Source organism: Branchiostoma floridae, chromosome 13 (assembly GCF_000003815.2).
Source record: "Branchiostoma floridae strain S238N-H82 chromosome 13, Bfl_VNyyK, whole genome shotgun sequence".
Taxonomy (NCBI): Eukaryota; Metazoa; Chordata; class Leptocardii; order Amphioxiformes; family Branchiostomatidae; genus Branchiostoma; species Branchiostoma floridae.
The window spans coordinates 13,137,676-13,160,623 of record NC_049991.1 but is presented as its reverse complement, the minus strand read 5'-3'; the positions used below and the strand labels follow the sequence as shown (position 1 = coordinate 13,160,623).

General features: G+C 39.1%; 1 protein-coding gene across 12 annotated transcripts in view; it reads right to left on the bottom strand.

Moving 5' to 3' along the window:
- Positions 1–3,303: 3,303 nt before the first annotated feature.
- The window catches only part of LOC118429762 (TOM1-like protein 2), a 20,488-nt gene continuing 843 nt past the window's right edge, over positions 3,304–22,948 (bottom strand). The window contains exons 2-19 of one of the 12 annotated variants that reach the window (XM_035840382.1): positions 20,745–20,829; positions 17,959–18,037; positions 16,678–16,900; positions 15,894–15,952; positions 15,667–15,711; positions 14,475–14,738; positions 13,995–14,073; positions 13,621–13,832; positions 13,068–13,187; positions 11,408–11,473; positions 10,478–10,598; positions 9,617–9,755; positions 8,758–8,851; positions 8,283–8,300; positions 7,169–7,222; positions 6,389–6,466; positions 5,839–5,899; positions 3,304–5,408 (exon numbers count right to left, since the gene is read on the bottom strand). In XM_035840382.1, coding sequence (XP_035696275.1) covers positions 5,221–5,408; positions 5,839–5,899; positions 6,389–6,466; positions 7,169–7,222; positions 8,283–8,300; positions 8,758–8,851; positions 9,617–9,755; positions 10,478–10,598; positions 11,408–11,473; positions 13,068–13,187; positions 13,621–13,832; positions 13,995–14,073; positions 14,475–14,738; positions 15,667–15,711; positions 15,894–15,952; positions 16,678–16,900; positions 17,959–18,037; positions 20,745–20,829 — 1,985 coding nt within the window. In that variant the 3' untranslated portion in view covers positions 3,304–5,220. The other 11 variants (XM_035840383.1, XM_035840388.1, XM_035840384.1 and 8 more) reach the window with 11 other exon arrangements.

Sequence of the window (22,948 nt, the reverse complement as noted above, 5' to 3'; positions counted from 1 at the left end):
TGAGATAGGGGGTTACAAAGTCAACAGGATGGCGCATTGCGTAGGTTGATGTAGCCTATCCAGAACTAAAAGGCACGGTACAGTTCTATATGGCTGGACGTCAGTGCAAAATGAAGAGTATAAGACATTGATATGTCAAGATTGGTCTTTCGTTATAATACAATCTATCATAGGGTCGTTTTCACCACCAACAGTATTGGCCAATTTTTTTCCTTCACTCACATAAGTTCCTCTATCATTGGGTGTATGTCAATCAAAGTTTGTGTTAGTTTTTATATAATCGGCTTGTATTTGGATCCTGAAACTCATGTAACAGTTTACAATAGTGATAGAAATATATTTTCCATACCGATGCTTTTGAGTATGAATAGTTACATATTGAACTCATATAACCATTTTACAACACTAACAATCTTGGACTTTCAATATGAAAAACAGAATGATTGTGAAATTCCAGTGACGTATGAAAGACGATGCCTTGATGAGGAGCTATTGTAAAAGCGAAATCTTTAGAAGTGACGCGCATCATGTATCAATGGGTGCTCATACACAATGTAAGTCTTTAATTGGTAAATGTCGTGTCGTGGTGTTGCTTGGAAACGTTGATTGCTTATTGAAAGAAATGTTGTCCTTTTCTATGTATTATAGTTTTTTTAATGTTGACAGATGAAAGCTATAAAAAGGCACATTATTGCAAAAGATCCAGGCAACTCTAAGAAGTTAGCAATGCAGTAGATGAACAGGAATAGTTAGTGTATGTAGTATTAAAATGTACAGTACTACTGTCATCAATATACTATAGACCGGTTTCCGTAAGTTTAGCTCTAAAAATGACAAAAATGTTGCGCGAAGCCTTAATCCAAAAATTGATACCGGTGCTGTTTTCAGGGATCCCACTGGATCTGGCATCTCTTCTCCCCGCCAATTTGCCTAGTTGAATGTGCACTGTACACTTACTCACTCCAATAACTATCTTCTGAAGAACACTCGTGAACATACAAAAATCCGCTGATGAGGGACGGGATGGTTTTTAACCTGACGCTGACGGCAATACTATCTTTGAACGTAACGTAATGAGATCCTACAGACGTGGTTTGCATGTAAATGGATTGAAAAAAAAACACGATAAAAATTAAAAGTAGGACTGTACACAAAATTGCCTTTGTTCGAACTAGGTTGCGTGCATGAAAGAATATTCACATCTCGAACGTTGGCTGCACCAGAAGATGCGCTTTGGGATTTTCTGACGTGTGCAATTCCTGGTATACCAGGATCTGCGGGTGACTTCCCGGGAACAAAGCGCGGCGTGGCCGTCTGATTGCTCTAATAAGGGCTAACTTCATCACTTCCATGCGTCAAGAAAGACAGCACTTAAAATAACCCCTTACTACATACTGTCATACAGACAGTTGTCGGGAGCAGCGCTACAATATCTCTATGATATAGGTACAAAGCGTTTGGATGGGTTTAAAAGTAGAAAGCCGTTGCACCTATCGTGGGAAAGACACATCTCAAGAAGTGCACTACCGCGTCGTATTAGAATATTCCCTTGATAAACGTTCATTGACAAATTGTATCTTTACTGTATATCTATTTCTTAAAATATACCGTTGTTCATACCTAACAGCTAAGTTATGTCCTACAACTTACAGTGGCGAGCTAATAAAATTTGGGCTAAGGACGACACAGAAGACAAAGCCGTGTGCTTACCTGACTTAATCCTACCGGCAGAGCAGAGCGCCTCTGCCGCCGTGTCCAGGATCAGCCGCTTCAGACTTCCTTCTCAACGATGCAAGCAAGAAGATTTGTCATACAGTAGCGCCGCTAAATGGAGGATTATTGTAGGATCAGAGACGTCAAGATTGCCGCTGGCGGACAGCTTCTTACGAAGAGTGCTTTCGCCCTGGGCTAAATCCGCCCTGCCTTGCCCGCCTACGCACGTAAAATACGACTGGGTTCTCAGTTGGCTGGGAGGAATTCATCCAGAGACGTGTGGATGCAGTCGCCATGGTAACGGTGTCCAGGTGACGCATGTGCTGTTGTTAGAAAACATGGGTAGACGTAAAGGTCCTCATGCATGGTGTGGCTTTATGAAATACATGAAAAGTCAACAGCAAAGAAACATTGTATTATACATTTTGGGTGCAGTATTCCAGTGACTGTCAAACTTCAAGTTAGCATAAAACAACAACAAATATACCAAAGCCACTTTAACATTCGGGAAGAGTACATGGTAAAAAGACAGCGTGTTGACGACAGTTTCCTTTTGTTAGCATGGCCCTGGGGAGACCTACTTGCAAAGCTCCAGGGTCTAATGAAGTGATCCATGTTTAATTTCCTGCCTTCCGCGGGGGTGTACAGATGAGACTAAAAAGCGCGTCTGGCAGTCAGATATCAAAGCCTATGCACATCCCGCACGACTTGAATTGTTTTCACCGTATTTTATGCAAAGGGTCATAGTATTGCAGAGGCAAATCTAATTCAGTCTGTTTGATGAGCGAAAAGCGTTGTCCTCTCTTGCTGCTTGAACATGGAATTTTATTATAACGTTATAATTCGTAAAAACTGCATTCTGGTATTTCACAATTCTTCCTCTCTCGTACAGTTAGTTTGATAGGGAAAGGTCGCGGGAGAAAATAACGATATGTTGGATACCCACATTACATATAGCAGTGTTGGTGAGTGTTAGGCTGGAGGGAATCAACAAGTGTGAAGCGATCATTCGAATGATTCTCCTCCATGCGTCATTCTGGCGTCTTACTGGACAATGCCTATGTTCATTGCTACGCCTGGAAAACGTATGAGTGTTGTTGCTGATATCTTTCCTGGGCTCGAAATACCACCTGTATATGCAGGTTAGTGCAGGTGAAATTGGAGCTGTGCATGCAGGTATTTGTGGTGTCCACCTTACCTGCACTGGTCCATGTATTAAGTTTTATACATAAATGCCCATATGATGTAAGTGTATGTGGATTGTAATTAGCTGTATTGATGTTACTACCTATACCTATACAGTATAAAAGAAAAAATACAATGGTTCCTGGACAATTTTAGTATCATCCATACTTCCTAAATTCAGAGTGGTGCGATAACATTTGTCTGGTGCAGGTAATTTTCAATGTTACCTGCACATGTGCAGGTATGCAGAAAAAAGTATTTCGAGCCCTGCTTTTTTGTTTTCATTGCTGACTTAATGATTAAAATGAAATGATTACCGAAACAACGAACATTGCTTACAACACCACAAGACCTAACTCAGATTCCATCAGGGAAAATGATGAGATTATGATGGCACTAATGAAATCCGAGCCAGGAAGTACAATTTATATCAGATTTCTTGTACAGTAAGTCATACAGTATGTTGGCCAGCAAAGCGACCGAAAAAAGCTACCCAATACACATTAAGCATACAACAGGGTGAAACATGTGGCCATAGAAATCCCTCATTTACACAGTTGTCATCCACTCACTACCGAGCACAGTATGGTCTGCTCCAACAGAGATATGTATGAAAAATACCACCTGCCATTATTATAGCAACCCCAAGCCTCCCCCAAAATGATTGGCAGTTAATATTTTGTTGGAAGGCTACACACATTCATACAGAGCAGTTATCTATGCCCATATTCAGATCTTGCAATATCTCAAATTTGTATCATGTGTTACATCACATTAAGCGAAATCCTTCACTGTCTAATATTTTACATGTGTACAAAGCATTGTAATCATTTGTTGCACACCTACATGTACTACATTGATGAATCCCGAATTCAAAGACAATGTCTTACATTAAGAGAGTCTTTAGATATCAATTATATATTATAATAGAACCTCAGTCTTAACAGTACAACATTTTCCATAGGCTTCGTTTTTGTACATACCAGTAGCACTTAACAGATCTTTCCCATCCTTTTGTCTTCACTTTCATCTTGTGTCATCAACACATTTTGTTGTATTTGTTCCAAGAACTTCATCATTTTACTTAAATTTACCTTAAAGTTTGAGTTACTAGTTTTCGGTTGCAGACAAATCAACATTTTGCTGGTGTCCACTGGCTACCACGGTATTGTGAATAAAATCTTTTGACATAAGAATATAGCTCTATTCTTGTTTAGTAGACACAGTTTCATTGTTATTCCAACTGAGATTTCATGATGTAGATATGGATGGCACTACATTGTATGTTACATAAACCACCAAGCAATACATTTCCCTTTGGTTTGTAATGCTTCAATATATGCAATAGGAGGGACCGTTAGTCACAAATGTACATGTAGATAAGTATACCACAATGACAGAGAAATTATTTTATTTGTACTCATTATAAGACTTTTTACAGCTACATTATAGTCTGAACACCATTTAAAACTCTCTATTATGTGCTAATAGATTTCTTTGCTACACAGTCTTTCTCTATAGGGAAATTGATCCCTACTGCCAATCAAGAGGAGCTATAAATGGTTAAGAGTGAATACATGATAATGAATGTTGGCAGAAACTCTGATAATTGCAGCTCAAAAATCTAATGGAAAGTTCTACAACATCTCTATCCCTTGACGGATAGAGTCATTCTCTGTGCAGGAGCTTTCTTTCTTCCAATCTGATCAGCATTCTACCTCTTAATGACCTTCCAATAGAGGTCATCACCTTAATCTTAGATGGTGTCCGGTAATGCTTGGAGCAATAAAAAAATGAATTTTCCATAAATAATGACATTGAAGAATGTGTAGTTTCTACATCTACTCCAGATACATATTAGGCAGTGAGACCTGGGCACTGGTACATGTACCTTTGACATGAACACAGAGACCACCAAAACTACAAATACAGCCTCTACTAACTTTGTTACTTAGAGCAGTGAAAACATGTTAAGTCATTGTTGTCACCTGTCTCCTAATAACATTTCACTTATTTCTTATGATTACATAAATGATAATTCATTGTGGAAATGTATCCCAAGCTCTCTTTCTTACTCATAGTTGAAAAAAACATACACAAGAACATGAAATGGAATCCACAACTAAGTTAAAAAAAGATATAAAGAAAAGGAACTCTCTCCTTAGTGAGGTGACATGGGAAAATAGTTAATTTGACAGTTTACTTTCATTTCATTATTTGCTATGGAAAAAATACTTTGTACAATTGGCAAGGAAAGAATCTACTTGACAACCCAAAAGAACTTCAAGACCCTCCTTGTCAAGACAGCACTTTCACCCTCGACTACAACCCAAATAATGTATTCTCAGACTCCTCCATTTGCATTTGCCTGCCTCTCCTGGGCGGGATGGCAGGTGCTGGGGCGCCCGTGGAGGTTGGGTTGATAGGATGAGCTGGCACCTCAGGCAGGCTGTTCAGGTCTGGCAGGGTGTCGGCTGCCTTTGCTCGCTCTTCCAAAAACCGATCAAATTCTGTTCAGAAACAAAGAATGCGTGTATCAGGAAATAAGTTTCATTTCACCGATAAGATAAATACAAGGAAATATCAATCTTATGCAACAATGATTTAAATACTGGACAATTAAATCCATAAGAGAACTATGGTCTCTCATGTTTTCGTCATCAACCCCCCCCCCCCCCCAAAGTTTCCAACAGTTAGGTCTATGTCTAGTCTCTACCAGACTGAATACGCTGGCTATTGTAGGGAAAATAATTCGCCAGGGGAGTTTGCTACCAGAGGAGTTGGTCAGCAGAGCACTGTCTCCCCTGGTCAATTTTCCAATTTTTTTGCCAAATTCTATTATTCCCTTACTGCCATAATAAGAAGGCCTACTGGAGGCTAGTCTATGTCTACAAACTGTAGGGAAGGTATCACTACAGTTTTTGACCGGAGAGCACCCACCTGCGCTGGTGACAGGTTCCACATCCTCCTCCTCCTGCTGAGCAGCACCGCCGGGGGATTGCTGTGGAAGAGAAACAACATCCTACATCATACTTACTTTTGATGACTCTTTTTTCATAAGATAAGCAACAAGGCTTTTTCAGTGATGGGAATACGAATTGAAGAAGGGAGTTGCAAGCTATCCCTTTAAATACTGGCAACAGTACTGCAATCGACTGTATGAAGGCAATCATTTTGTTTCAGTTAAACTACTTGTCAATGCCCGTCCTGTTATTTTCATTTAGAAGTTAGAAATGGAACTTTCTATTCCTTTAAAGGGATTAAAAATAATTGTGCGCATGCAGATTGATCAGATAGAAAGTAAATCAATTAAGGTGTGATTGGTACTACAACATTTTTGTTTCATTTTTCTGACACTTTTCAGACCTGAATCTCAACCTTCTTGGGAGGAATTAAGCATGAAATGAGGTTTGCAAAACTGGTAATTTGCATCCAATGTAAGACCCTCTTGGAGAATTGATTGATTAAATGAAGATGCAACAGATGTTACCAAGCCATGACGAACATGAGATTGCGGCAAAGTGAGCCCTGATGACCTGCTAGCAGCCTGTTCACCCACTGTGTCTATCTGCAAGGGCCGGTATTAACCCAACAGGGGGCATGCATGTATTGTTACAGTATCAAACTTTCCTTTTGTGTAAGAAACAATTATAACATTCATATGTTAAGAAAAACAGCTGGACCATATGGTAACATATTTCATTACACACAGGTGAGATTATAGAAAGACTGAACAAATTCTATCGACTTTAATTATGCTTTGTTAAGTAAAGTCTAGTTATCAGCATGCAGCTTCTGAAGGGCAAGAAAGCAAGAAAAGACTGACACATTTTACTACAACAAAAAATTTGACTACAACAAAAACTGTCTATACTAACATAAAGTGCATGGTAGTTGCCATGTTTGCATCACCAGTTCCCATTTCATTTATATATCTGGTTCACGATTTTGTTTGAACCTTGGTTTATTTATGAGAAGCTCAAATTGGCCTGCAGGCCACTTTATATTGATTGGGGGACTATGGGCCACGGAGTTTCAATCTGTTTTTGAATCATCAAGGCCCATCATCTACTAGAAAATGACATCGGGTGTGACATTGTGGTACTACACGTACATTGTACATGTATATGATCCACCCCATTATGCTAAGTAAACAGAATAAGCCGTAACAGCAGATTTTGAAAGATGTACAATCCATGACAGAGCTTCAAATGATGCAGACACAGAATAACTACACACGCACGCATGTGCACATGCTTCTTCTACTTACCGGCAGGTCACTCTGCTCAAGCCATTTTTCTACCTCATCTAGGGGCTGAGCATGCTGAAAGGGACAGACAGGGTCACACACATGCAGAGACAAGTCAAGTATAAGATGCTGCTACAAGTGCCACACTACAGGACAGACACTTGTCACTGGCTGGCGTACAAGACACTTGTTACCTGAGCAGTGATGTTGGTGTTGAATGTCAGAGAGATAGTTTAAGTTTTACTCAAGATTACTTTTTGCATAATTTCAAGAACTTCACACAGTTGAATTTCTAACATGTCCTTTTCTAAAGTTCTACCTAATAAAATACCTTTAATTAGCATCCTTTGCACAGTATAATAACTCATTACTGAGATATTCTATACAAAGGGTAAAGACATTGGACATTATGCCAAAAAGCAGTCACTTGATATGATTATGGAAATGGTCAGACGTTTCAGACCACCATCCGGTGTCTTTAGTCAGTGACATTGGACATTATTGAAGTAATTGTGTCTTGTGCAACCAATCATAAAAATTAATTTCAGCCTCCTTTCTGGAAGTGAGATTGAAACATCAGAAAAATATTCCTTGCCAAACTGTGAACACACAGATATCAAGGCACATGCCAGCCGTAATGTATGACAAGTTTCTGTCCCACAGTGCTCTACTGTAGAGCTCATTAGCATGTGTGCAGTCTACTACACGCTCAGCGGCACACCACTCAGGCATGGCTTCAAGTCACTGTCTGCTAACCACCTTTCTACCTCGTCATAACCTCTCAATGCATCTTGGGCTCGCTGGAACATATCATCATTATACAACATTGAACAATACCCTGGATATATGCCCCGATTACTTCCAATGTGGCCTGTTCAACAGTCTGTGAAGCAATTGGCCTGACATGATGAGCAACGGTTTGCTTTAAATAACTGCTAGCCTTGCTAGCTGTCATAACCAATTTCATGCATTGGTCCCATGCTGGCAATCTGCTTGACCCAGCTACATACAGTGTATGTATAGCCTTGCCATGTTCAGTATCTCCATTAGCCATTATGATGATTAAAGCTAATTCCTTTATTTTGAAGGCAAAACACCGCCCAGCCAATGACTACATAAAGCACCATGTACAAACCTCGTCATACGGTTCGTCCTTTGAGTTGGTCAGGTAGCAGACAAGACAGAACATAATGGTTTATAACTGTAGCTGAAGTCATATTGTTAGCAAGAACTTTATTGTAAGTCAATAGGTTTGTCACTATCTCCACCTTGTTTTCCAGTGAAACTACAGAAAAATGATCTACAATAGTGCATTATATCTCTTACTTGTACACCTTGTAAACACAACTGTATTGATGACGGGTTATGAGTGTGAGAAAAATTCACCTACAATGTATGGTATAGTTTTTAAAGGTTAATATGAAGCTAACATTTACAGCTATACTGTGACACAATTAATAATAGTGGAGACTTTTTATCATGTAAAATAACTATGAGTGGACATAGAAGCTGATAAACCAAAAATGGCCTGGACTGGAAACCCATTCAGAATTTCATTCTAGCGTGATGAAAGAAAGTGAATTAAGACATAAAGAAAGAGTTTCACTTACAGGTTGGTTCGGGTTAGATTTGGTGTTGACAGCTCGGGCTAGGCCTCCGCTCATGAGGTCACCGGAATGGGATATGTCTTCATACGTGCTACCACTGTAGAAACATGGGAGACAACCAATCATCTATCAACTTATACCAGTCAGATCAACCCTTACTGTGTATATCCTAATGCATGTTACTGTTACAGTCAAAATAGGCATTCCTAAATTAAGTGGTAAATAAAAACAACAACAATACGTGTCGCCCTGTGGCGTCGGGCATGGCGTAACTGGTAGAGCGTTCGGCTCGGAACCTAGAGGTTCTGAGTTCGATCCCCGCCATGCCCCGCCCCGACGTTGTGCCCTAGGGAAAGGCACTTTACACGACCTTCCTCACTTCACCCAGGTGTAAAAATGGGTACCTTCTGTCTGTACCGTGTATGTGGCACTGTTAATATAAGTTACTAAAACTTGAGTGCAGTGCCACATTGTCCTCGTCTGTCCAAAAGCAAAATAGAAAAAAAACAAAAAAAAAAAAACAATACGTGTTAAGGGCTAGGTATGCAGCATTTTGATGGGTTTTGATGCATTTGACTAACCAGGGTGTACATTTGATCTTAATCATTGTATGCCAAAATTAAAAACAAAGATATAAAAGGTCTATGGGTAGCAACAAATGGATGGATGATGAGCAATACAAAAAAAAATTATTCTGTTTCTGATACTGCATGGAACCTGATGGACAGAGCCGCATTGTAGCATATAGTGTATAGACAAGCCAACTGCTGCCTACCACTGTGTCTGGGATACCAGCAGCAGTATATCAAATACTGGACACTACTACTACTACTACTACTTAATCAGAGAAGAAAACACCAACCCTCTCCTGGACTCCTCCATGGACTTCCCTCTGGTCTGTGCAAACATGTCAAACTCATCATCATCCCTCCCTGCAGTGTTCTGAGCTGTGACAGTGGGCGTGGCATTCAGGGTGCTGCTGATGCTGGAACTGGTGATACCTGGGTGTGAAATGGAGAATCCAAATGTGAAGGAGGGAACAAGAAGCAAACTCACAAAGTAAAAACACATGCAAACACACACATCAACAAAGACACATGCATACTCACACATACACATTATGCAGATACATTTCAACTTGGTAGCTGTTCACCAGTTTTCACTGATAAGAACTTTCATTGATAAATCTAAGATCAACATGTACTGTGTACATTGCTATGGTCATCCACAGGTCTGTTTGTTTGAACCAATGTCATAAAATAAGAGGGAAGGGTCAGGGAAAAGGTATCAAAGATAAATTCTTGATAAATCTATACACATACATTTGTATTACTACACATACCTAATTAGTACAAAAAACACCCAATAGATTGAAAGCTGGTTCATGTCCATTTGTTATGGTTGCATACTAAACAAAGCTCTTGATAATCTGAGCATGCCAGATTACAACTTCATTTGTTTCCACATATCTGGTCACCCAGGACTGTCTCCAGCTTTAATTTTTTTTCTGTCCCACTCATTGTTTGAGGGCCCATGTTGTTAATCGTCCTGGTGAAATATATTATTTTAAGCATGTTTTTTTTTTTTTGTACATTTTTAACAAGTTTCATCATATGTCAATTTTTTGGACGGATAGGGTGAAATTCTTTTCGGTCCCAACAAGCAAATTTCCGTCCCAGGACAGGTCCTGGAGGCAGCCCTGTGGTCAGCACTCCACACTTACTGAGGCCTGCTAGTTGCTGCTGTAGTCCGGCTGCTGTAGGCTGGAGAGGGGGAGGGCCTCCTGGGCTCACGGCTGGGCCCAGGTCGATAAGGGTGTCTGTCTGGGGCTCTGCACTCTGAGACTAGCACACAACAAAACAACAAATCAAGAAACTTTTTATGAATTCAAATGTCAAGACGTCTTTATTAAATGAAGAGGCAAATCAACATTTTCAGTTTATACCAATACCACAGAACAAGACTGGTTAATCAGGTTAGAAGAGTGTACATGAGAAAAAATAAGTTGTGGTCAGTGTGTAAGTGATGCTGAAGAAAAAATGTTACATGAATAAACAGAATTCATATCATAACTGTTTTAAAACACCTGTTGGAGTTAAACATGATGTCTGTTTCAGACAAATTGTGCTAAAAATACTAATTTCAAGAAGGAAGTCACAGTATCACACTGTAAACAAATATAGTGCTATGGACAGAAGTTCACCAGGAAATATAGTCAGTTAAAGCCCAGTACCAAATAGTCCCTGTCAGAAAGAAGATTGCTCCCTCTACCAGAAAAAGACAGAAGTACAAGACCACACCCTCTAACAGCATAGTCTCAGAAAGGATACAGTTGACTATTGGTTTTGCCTATGTCCAGCAACTGTTTATTACATAACACTAGTGCACCTTTATCCGCAGTGTAACCTATTATCCATTGCTTTTAAAACCAGGGTATCTAGGAATATCAAGTCGATGTACAGTGGTTTCAAACTGCAGTAATTTTGATATTGCAGCTTGAAACCATTGTCTGTTGACTTGATATCCCTAAATACCTTGCCTCTTAAAAGCAACAGGTATAGTTATAACCCTATGTATAAAGGTGCACCAGCATTAAATATATTTGATAGTTCTTATGCTAGACTTCTGAGCACACAAGACCACCTCCCTTTACCTCAGTGTAGGTGGGTGGAGGGTTGAGGCTGTCTAGGGTCCCCATCAGAGGGGTGGCATTTGGGTCCTTTAGAGTTCACCAAGAGAATCACATGCAGGGGGTGAGAAACACAATCACTATTAGTGTGCAGCTCTAAGTGCAGCATGCAGACAGCTACATACACAGGTGGGGGTAGGGGCTACAATAAGCTGCAGATACTACTTGACAGGTGCATTAACTAAGAGCTATCACACACTACAGATGCATCTAACGTGAAGGAAAAAACTGCCATAGATGTGGCATGGACATGAGAGGTGTTTAGAGATGAAAATTATCAATGTAGCATTTAAATGACTGTACAGCTGCAAGTGTAAGAGAGCACCTATATAAAAATGAACAAGTATGATTGATACAGGAATGTATGTTTGTTGCTAGTTGATCTCCACAGCGCAGGTGTGAATTAATGTGATATGCATATACTTGCAGGGGTGAACATTCAGCAACAAAATGCAATGCAATGCAACCCTGACCATCCAGACATCTTTAAAGATACTGCTACCAGACTTAGTGTGAATTTCACATATTTGATGCCACTTCAGAAAGCATGTGTATAAACAGATCACCTTATGTATACAACTTGTGACATGTACATTAGGTACGGATGTGACTGTGCAAAGTAAGACCAATGGAAGTCATGACAGAGGACAGGCCTCTATTCATACAATACCTGTTTTTAAAAAGAATATATATTGTATAGCTGAATGAATGTAACATGTAAAGTTGAGGTTGCATATATAAATATCAGCTGATGATTAGCAACTACATATAGAATCACTGGAAAGAAAAGTGAAGTTAGAAACAAGTCACAAACTTCTAATCAAGATGCTGAAACTTCTTTACTAGTATGATACTCATGCAGATATCTATAGTACATGTACAAACTTACACAACTTTATTAATCAATTCATACTTACTAGATACATGTATTTGCAAAAATGTTGTATGTTGCAAGTACTCTTGTTTTCTAAGTTCAAATTTAGTTGTATAAAGCAACTACCTGGTCTTTTTATTAGTTGGTGTTATGCTAACACACAGCAAACTTATTAGTTGAAAAGAGTTAATGGAGAGGGTGAGTAGAAAATTGTATGGTCTTTATTCTGGCCTTTTGAAGAATTTATGATTGTGTCTCTATGTGTATTTCCAAATGAATAATCTTAGGGAAAGTCTAGTACTGAAATGGTGATACCGTTTGTGTCTTTAGAAAAACAATGTCATGACAGGCCTTTTTACACACCGAGAAAACATGACTCTGATACGATAGGCTTTCAGGGTTTATTGTTCAGGCATCCAGTAATAACTGATGTACTTCAAAAAGTCTCATATGACAATGAGGACATTTGGTTTGCTGGTTTGAGTAATTTGTATTTTTCAGACTTCTCAAGCCATCATAATATTGCCACTGTCACAGCTACATTCTGCTGTTGGAAAATATGTGAAGCCATAGATTTGAGAGATGATAGTTATGTCAATTTTTCTGTCTGGATCTTTATGTTGGTTAATAGATGATAGTAATTAAAGGGGTCTAGGAGAACAGGGGACTGTATAATAGTATGATGTGCAGGAAGGATGTAAAATGTCTCAGTCAGGGATCTCAAGCCTCACACAGGGGCACAGCTGTTACCTGAGTGTGTGCAGGTGGGAATGGGATGTTGAGGGGCATGTCCTGTGGAGCAGGTGCTGCAGCTGCAGCTGGAGCTGGAAAGCTGGTCATGCTTGCCACCGGAGGGGGTGTTTGTGATTGCTTTTGGTACAAGTTAAACCAGGATTATAAAAAAACATGAGCTGTATTAGCTGCCACACATGTACAGCTCTTATTGCTTGTACGATGTAAACTACATTAGAATTTAACTGTATACACTGTGTTGAGCCTATCTATGGGACTGTAAGACATGGTAACATGATGTAGTTCAACCATCAGAAAATGTAAAAGATAGGCACCTTAAATACAAATGCTATGCTACATGTGTGTGCAAGAGTTCCTTTCCTTCTTAGCTCTACTGTAACATTTTTGTATGTTTCTTAAGTACCTGTACGTCACTCAGTATTAGTTAATTTCAAACTTTCTCTTTGGCAATTCTGTATACATAATCTACCTCAGTGTAATATGGAAAGCAAAATTATAATTGCACAACAAAGTATGTTGACCTGGGAACAACTTTGTCCCATGTACTTACTTCTCTGTAACTTGGTGGAGGAGGGAAGCTTCCCATTGGTGCAGCGTTGACGGGTGGGGCCCCGCCAGTCACTGCTGTTGGACCCCCTGCAGTGGCCGCCACAGCGGGGGCGGTGGTGGATGGCTGGCCGGTCTTGCCGGTGCGATATCGCTCAAAGCGCTCGAACCGCAAGAACACGTTATTCAGGTCATCATTGATTCTAAGTAACTCTCCTGGAGGTAAAAACATAAAAATACACTAAGAACACCTTTGAATTTCTTTGCGTAGTCTTCATAAATTTATGATTGAAACTCAAACTAGATCTTTATAAAGAAAGCCAGACACAAGATTCAACTGTACTTACAGCTACCAGTTGCTAACAGTCTCCTACTTACCAGTGACTTCTTCATTGGCCACCTTGTCAATAAGCTCTACTATTCTCTGCTGCATGGCATGACAGGTCCTGTTCAATTCCTGGACAGATAGGGTTTAACATTTTATACAGTACAAATGTACACATACAAGTAATGCATTGAAAGTGGCATGTTTCAATTTGTGGGCATTGTCAGAAGAATAACAATGACGTCACTGATAATCGTATCACAATACCACAATCATTAAAACATGTTCTAACTTTCATTGTAAAAAAAGGAAACATTTCACTATGTTATGTCAATAAGACATCCAGGTAATAAGATATGCCAAACAGTAGTTACTCACTACAACTGGATATGATTTTGGAAACGTTCAGACATTTCAGCTATCATCTGCTACCTTTCGTCAGTGACACTGTAGCAGGTTTTACACCAGCTATCAATTGACTTTATATGCTAACAATGATGAATTTCATTATGTTAATTGAATATCCTGCTCACATGAAGAAGCTCCAAATCTGCCGGGTCCTCCTGCCCTGGGGTCATCTCTGTCAGCATCTCTGACATGACCTTGGTGTTGCCCTCCACCACGTCCAGCTCGCTGCGCAGCTTCCCCAGCTGCTCTGGGGTGGGATTGATGGGACCCTGCAGGGCACCGATGGCCCCCGGGGAGCCTGGTGGGTTCTGTTGGGGCTGCTGCTGCTGGGCTGGCTGCTGCTGGGGCTGGGAGGGGGGGCGCTGGGCTGGAGCAGCGGTAACACTCGCCTGGTGGTACAGTAAAACATGGTTGTCACATAGTCATCATAAGTGTACATATGTATGTCATCTTCATAATTCATGCAGATGACATACACTCATCTGGTGGTGATAAGGGGCAGGAAAACAATGTTTGTCACTCGTTGAAGAGGTTCATCAGTCACGATGAATACAGTTACAACAATATTCTTCAAACAGTGACAGTTTTTGAAAGGCATACATGTTCTTCTTCTTCTCTTCTGACATGGTAGAGACATACCTATCTGTACAGCACAAGATGGCAGGGGGCCTACCTAAGTCTGGACCTAGTCTCGTGCTCTCTCGTGAGACTAGGTCAATTTGTGAACAAGATGTGCTACAAAACATTAACAATTTGGAGGTATGTCTTTATGCCTTTCAAAAACCATCACTGTTTGAAGAATATTGTAGTAACAAAAGGTTTGTCACATAGTCATCATAAGTATATGTTATCTGCATGGAGTCTGATCATGCACTGCATCTTGGCTATACATGATTGCCACCTAGAGGAACAGAAACAAACTGCAGCCACTTGAATATCATCTACTGTATATGTCTTGTCTACAAGTATACTAGCTAGCAAGAGTAGTAGTTGCTACAGAACAATTAGGAACAAAGTAGCATAAAGTATGCACTTATTATCATTAAGGCACAAGTGCAGGCATAAAGTAAAAAGAAGTAAAGAAGTAAGAGCCTTAAGAATTGCAGAATACATGACATTTTGTGTCTTCACCATTCTTCCACCATTTCTAACAAGGCCACCTTCAAACTGTTCCATCATACCCAAACTGAATTTTCTGGTCTACATATTAAGAAAATAAAAATCTGATACCTGCACCCCTGAAAGACTTCCATTAATACATATTTATTCTAGCTTCAAACCTTCAGGACTCCAGACACATTTAAGAGGAAGACTTACAGGTCTAGTCCTAGCTATGGCAGGGTCCAGTTCTGGAGGTACACTCTAGAGAAAGTAAACCAGATCAAATCAATCAGATTGAAAGCATATGAAAGAGTGACTTGATGCAAGAGAGAAGGGTTGCAGTGTCAGGATTAAAAAGCAATCATAAAGATGGTGTGATTGGACAAAAAAGCCTGGCTGAATGTTCAGAAGAAATATATAAGGCATGCTGTTCTGTGTCTTACCCTCTCTGGTGTGTGGATTGGTGCCAGGTTGTCCAAGTCTGTCATGGGAAACTCCACTCCTGAAGAAAATGTAATCCAAATGATGTAAACATTCATAACATTCCAAACACAATTTGCTAAATAAATCCCATAACAAATTGAATGTCAATGCATGACAGTATTCTTTGTGATGTCCAAGAGTAGCTACAGTCAAACCTGTCCAACTGATCAATCAGAGGCCACTGATAAAATCTGGTCTATGTGGTCAGGTGGTCACTAGAGACAGCATACTAAATGCTTATGTCAATGGGAAAAACTTAGGGATCACTAACATGTGGTCACATAGACCAGGTGGTCCTTATATATGCAAATATGGTCACTTGTACAGGTTTTATTTCCACATGCATTCCATATAGTAATATAATACATGACTGTACTTTTTTTCACAGTGTATATGAATTTACATGTAAATCTTATTGTCTTGGGCACAGGGCTGTCTCCAGGACCTGTCCTTCCGTCCCAAGACGGAAATTTGCTTGTTGGGACGGAAACTAATTTTACCCCATCCGTCCCAAAAATGACATGAAGCTGAAATGAACTTTCATGAGCTTAAAATGACATACGTAACCAGGAAAATCAACAACATTTGGCTCCCAAACAATGAGAGGAATGGAGAAAAAATCTAAATTGGAGATAGTCCTACTTGGGTAGCCTGTAATTTGATTGCTAAGAAGATTGAAGGTACTACTAGATAAAAATACAATGTATGACATACGACTAGAAGTGCTAGCAATGGCTGCCTTACCTTTAGACCTGAGCTCTTCGTGCACCTGGACGACCCCCTGCAGGTCTGGGTAGTTTCTGAAGGCGTCGGACATGGTCTGGATCAGGCTGAGGACGCGCTCCTGAAGCGTGGTGGAGGGGTTGTTCTTGGGCTGGATGATCTTCACCATCTCGTTCACGAAGTCCTTGTTGGCCACCAGCACGTGGAACCTGTGTCCGCAGTTCTTCACGCAGGTTTCAAGAACCTGGATGTCAAGTAAAGGCCAGACAAGGAACAGAGTTAAACCACTTAGAGTAATAATACTGGAACCACTGAGACTAATGGCATTGACATCATACATATGTTTGGATTTGTGAAGCAAGAATTCAGGCTGGCATGTTATAACAAAATCCCTCTTGATCAAGCTAGACAATTGCAAAAGATATATCCACACTGTGTATACTAATATAGTAATACCAGCTGTTTTTAATGCCATTCTGAATGTTTTAGCTATTTGTATACAACATTTTGAGCTACATGTACACACATGCATACAGCTGGTGCATGTATAATTTAGTAGCCATGGTGAGATAAATTTAGCATGCATAATATTGTCTGGAGCGTGGAGCATACCATGTAGGTACAAATGGATTTGTCACATGAATTCTTCTATATGCATGCAATGTTTAGTAAATTTAACTTTAAGAAATTGTGACAAAAATTCTGTTTGGTGGAAGAAACCTAATTTGTACATTGCTATTTATTGAATGGCTCTGTATAGGCTTGAAATTATGAAAGTCATGAAAGTCTAAAACAACTGTGAGAGCACTACACTCCAATAACAATGAACTGAACTGATCTGATGGTCAAGGTCAAGAGTCAAAAACAGTTCTTCATGAGTGAACACCCTTTTCTTCCCAAAGTCCACTTTATGTACAAAAATGTACTGACTTAAATGACATATCTGCCTTACCATCACATATCGAGTCCATCTGCCAGCTCTTCATTTTCAAAATATATCAAATTCTTAATGGGGAACATATCTGTTGCTAATCCAGCAATTAAAGAAAAAGAAATACATTAACGCAAAGATATATACTTTGTGACATGGCAGAATGAAGTAAAGAAAGAAAATAGCATATTGCAGCCATGCATAAATTCACTCCCACATTTTGTTTGTACATGTACTATTTTGGTACAAAATGTTTCCAGATATTTCGGCAGCAGCAAAGGCTGCACTAATGCTGTGCCCAGAGCTGGGATTTGCCTTTTACCGTTTAGAATGTAGTATACTGTAACAATAGAATAGAAAAGACGACATACCGTAAGGGTTAGCATCAGCACCTTGTGGTTGCCCTTGGTCTGCAGTCGTCTTTTGATGGCCTTTAGGGCGTCTTTGGGCCTAAAAACCATACAATCACAATTTGAAACAAAAAGCTGATGCAGCGCAGAAGCTGAGGAGAAAAACTTACTAATAAGGAGAGCTCGATGACTTTGTGGTTGCAGCCATATCTCTGGGCCTTGGTCTGAAACCGTCCCTTGATGGCTTTTACTGCATCCTGAGGCCTTCAAGAAACACTTCAAATTACCGACATCAGAAATATTGGCAAAGTGAGATGAAAAAAAAAAGTTGTGGGGAAGTGGCATGATTCTGGCATGCAGCTGAAATGTATGAAATGAAAAGTGTTATAGGCTTTTATATTTGGTTAATATAATCTGAGTGACACTGCTTAAATCATCTGTCTAAATGAATGATTAACATTGAGCCATATCATATCATACCACTGACCATAGCTTAATGGTTTTGATTAATTTAGAAGCTGAATGTAGCAGTACATGTATATGGCTGTACTTTTGAAAATAATTGCATGCCTATTAAAGATCAATACAACAAATATATAGAGAGATTTATTCGGACTTGATGTAATCTCTATATGTGTTATATCTTAGCTGACCCATACCTCCCTCATGACCTCAATGAAAAGCAACCAATCTTAGTTTCTCATGAATAAATAAAGGTTCAAACAAACAAACAAGAAATGTGCCTCTCCTATCTTTGTCCTAAAAGTATCCATTCAAGCATTGATTGTTCAGTAATTCACTTATGGACTTGAACGATCATGCTAGCTGACCAGTGGACAATTTTTGTCACCAAATATAGCATGCACAGTTGGTAGCTCAAAACATGCATCTAGATCTCTATAAACAGCAGCCTTCTGAAGAAAATTAGTCTAGGCATACAGCGCAGCATGTGGTCTTAAAAAATGGTCCCTCTGTTTATTCATGACATCTCACATCTCAATCATAATGAAACAACACAGACAATAACGTTTGATACAATGACCACTGGCATGAATGACAACATTATATTCTTATATTGCAATCCATACTACAGTATGGGATTGCAATATATTTAATTGCTTTTCCTTTGTCTCTTCTTCTTCTTCTCCTGTCAAATCTTCAAATGGGATTAATTTTTTCATTTTTGGGCCAAATGAGCTGAAATTTGGCAGGGTGGTAGAAATAGCAAATACCCCCAGACGTTTTTTTCACTTTCTTGATAGAGGCCTTAGAATTTATGATATTTTTTTTGGGTCATTTTTAGACAAAATATGTATATTTTACTTTTTTAGGCCCCTGTGCCCTGGTATTACAAGCTAATGACCTGAAATTTGGTACAGAGGTGCATTGGACGTATGAGCACAGAAAACCATTAACATCTTCTTCATAGATCACTTCAAAAATTATTTATTTTAGGGTTTTTGGCCATTTTTGACTAAAAATGTATATTTTTGGCTCCTATGACCTTGTATTAAAACCAAATGACCTGAAATTTGGTACATAGGTGCGTTTGACATATGATCACATAACCCCATCAATACTTTATTCATTGTTTACTCCAAGTATGAGTTATTTTAGGGTTTTTGGCCATTTTGGACTAAAAATGTATATTTTTTGCTCCTGTGCCCTTGTATAGAAACCAAATGACCTGAAATTTGGTACAGAGGTGCATTGAACATATGCTCACAGAACCCCATTGACACTTTCTTCATAGATCACTTCAAAAATTAGTTATTTGGGGGTTTTCAGTCATTTTTGACTAAAAATGTATATATTTGGCTTCTATGCCCTTGTATGTAAACCAAATGACCTGAAATTTAGTACAAAGGTAAATTGGACATATGACAACAGGACCCCATCAACACTTTCTTCATAGAGCACTTATAAAATGAGTTATTTTGGGATTTTTAGCCATTTTTAACTAAAAAATGTATATTTTTGGCTTCTATGCCCTTATATTGAAACCAAATGACCTAGAATTCGGCATGAAGGTGTGTAGGACACGTACCCACAGTACTTCATTTTCCCTTTGAGCAAACATTACTTCAAATTGTTGAATTTTGAGATTTTTGCAAGGATGAAGATGGATTGCAATATGCTGTATTTGCTCCTAAGCAAATGTCGGCCTTTCTAGTTACATCAGTGTCCTTTTGATAATAAAACAATAAAATTGCTAGATTATAAGGAGGAAAAACAAATTTATAACAATATAATGAATATCATCAGAGGCAAAGACATATAAGGTCTGAATCTTAGCAAAATAAACATTAATATTAGTAAGTAACAAATATAATGCCAATATATGTATAAAATCACAATCAGCCTAACTACCTGGGTACACATATATGATGTTTGGTAACTCAGTGCTGATGCAAGCAGCAACATGTAACAGGAAAAAATTTGATCTACTTGAACAAAATCAATGAGTGCAGCCATGTGTAAGCATTTAAGCATACTTGAGACAATGTCAGTCGGAAGCACATGCTTTACACAAGTGTGTTAAGTAGAATGTGAAAATATGCATTAAATGATTTGATATATCGCTTAGTATCTTAAAACATACTCATCATAGTATACCTCTGGACCTATTCTATTTTATATATATCAGTACAAGTACTATTACACTTCCTTTAATACCTTAGCTGGGTGTAAGGGTTTACATATAAACATCATACTGATCATTAAATGAACAAATCTGTTTATGCAAGAAGTTTTTTTTTATCGCAGTCTAAAAAAGTAAAATGTCTGTTTGATATGCTGTTACCCACCCTTCATCAGTTTCGTTGATGATGTCACATATTTCCATCATCATGGCCCAGTTCTCATTGCCCAAGGTTGCGTCTGTGGCTTGTTCTGAAAACAGACAAGAGTTGTTTTATCATTCCACTGGAAAGTGTAATCCACTCTCCAAGAAGAGGTTCGTCATTGGCTGTTTTGTGACATATTTTTACTTAATTTTTGGCATTTTTATCAGGCTTTCTATTTTGTACCGTTTTCCTTGTGTCTTGCAGGATGAGAAACATAGTGATAATGTAGAAAATAAAAAGCCTGTTAAAAATGTCAAAAAGTATGTAAAAAAAGCAGCCACAGCCAAACCTCTGCTTGAAGAGTAAGACAGTGTAATTCATCTATATGACCATAATTACATAGTGCACACATTGTTTGATATGTTGGTTGATGTTTCAGGAAATCAAAAGATATTAAAAGACAAGTGATATCCTGAATTCCTAAATTTTTTTAAATTTAAGTTTTGCATATACAATTTACAAAAAAAAAAAGAGAAAATGACATAAACACCATTGTTTACTTCTCTTAGGTAAAACTTGAGAAACATTCTTGAATAGTATGGAGAATGAAAACAGACAAAAGGCATTTTAATGTCAGAATCTATCTAATTCAATTTCATTATTCTAAGCTGGCAGCAGGACTGTTATAAATGAAAAAGTGCCATATTGGCATTAACTGGCTAATAAGTAAGGTCTTCAATTATGGTCAATTAAGGACAATTATAGCTCTCCACTTTGCTGAATTTGCATGGAATGTCTAACCCCTTAAGAGAATTTGCAGAATTCAGTAGAAATTATTTCTAGTTGATTGGCAATTTGAAATCCTAATACCTTACATGACAGTTTAAGAGCCTCAAACATTGCAAATATTCTGAAGCAAACTGCAAAATTTGAGAATCTAGTCTTTTTTTCTGTCCTCAATGGTACTAAGGCTTTGGGTGTATAGAGACAAATTGGGCGCTAAGGTACTAGTAGGTGTTGTTGATTGTGACTCATGTGAGCTAGATTTCTAGTATTTATGCAGCTGTGCTTGGATAACAAAACATGGCCTTTGTACTTATTCTGGGTCACTACTGTTGTGGTACATTAGCCCTGACCTGGATTAAGCCAAAGTCAAAATGATCCAGTTTGAATTCTTAAATCACAACACTAAGCTTCTCTGTTAGCATAATAGTACTATATTGCAGGTGGGCCAAGACAGGATCAGCCACATCACATTTGGCCATGAGCTAGATGAAATTGGTACCACCTGTTATAGTCATATGATACATATGATCGGGTTCGCTTAAAAGGCTGGGCTGTCTACCAGGCCAGGCTACCTGGCCTGTCTACCTGGCCTGGCTATCACGTCAGGCTACTCAGATCCCCCCATTCATACCCCCATCATGTGGCACTCAGCCAAAATAGCTGATTGACAGGCATAGTAATTGCTAATTTTCAACCCTGCCAGTGTCCACTGGCTGGACCCTTGGGGAAAGTGTCTGGGAGGCCTTCCTTGCCTTGCAGCTGTCAGGAACACATTCATGTACTGTACCAGTACTGTGTTCGGTAAATGCTTTAGGGTGTTAGACCTAGAAAACAGAGGTCCTGGGTTCAAATCCTTTGACATGTCACAAAATCTGTTAACAGTACTTTCCCCACTCCAACTTGTACAAGGGGGTTGGAGAGATTATTGTCAGTGGAAGGAGAGGATTGGGCTCTGTCCTGGACACAAAAATTGTACAGTGGATAACAATCCACAGCCTCAAAAATGCTATGTGACTACTAAGACTGTATATGTCAACATGGCATACTAGCATAGAGAACAATGAGGTACATGTAATTATACAGTACCCCCCTTGGTCAATACAAGTTTAGCTTTAGTTTACAGTGAGCAAGTGATTTATGCTCTCCCTTCTTGTTGCACAAGCTGAGATAGTTTCTGTTCTAGAAGATAGATATTCAATAAAGAAACAAATTTCTGTTGCTGGCAAGCCCATTCTTACACACACACACACACACACATTTACACACCCACAAACATACACAAACACAGTGCTGGTACTTGTGTTCCTGACATGCTGCAAGGCAAGGCCTCCCAGACACATCCCTAAGGGGGTCCCTTAGTTGCTTGCACCGATTAACCCTTGGCCCCCTATGCACTTCCTCCCAGGTTGGATATTCCCCCCTTTGCCCCCCCTTTTCTA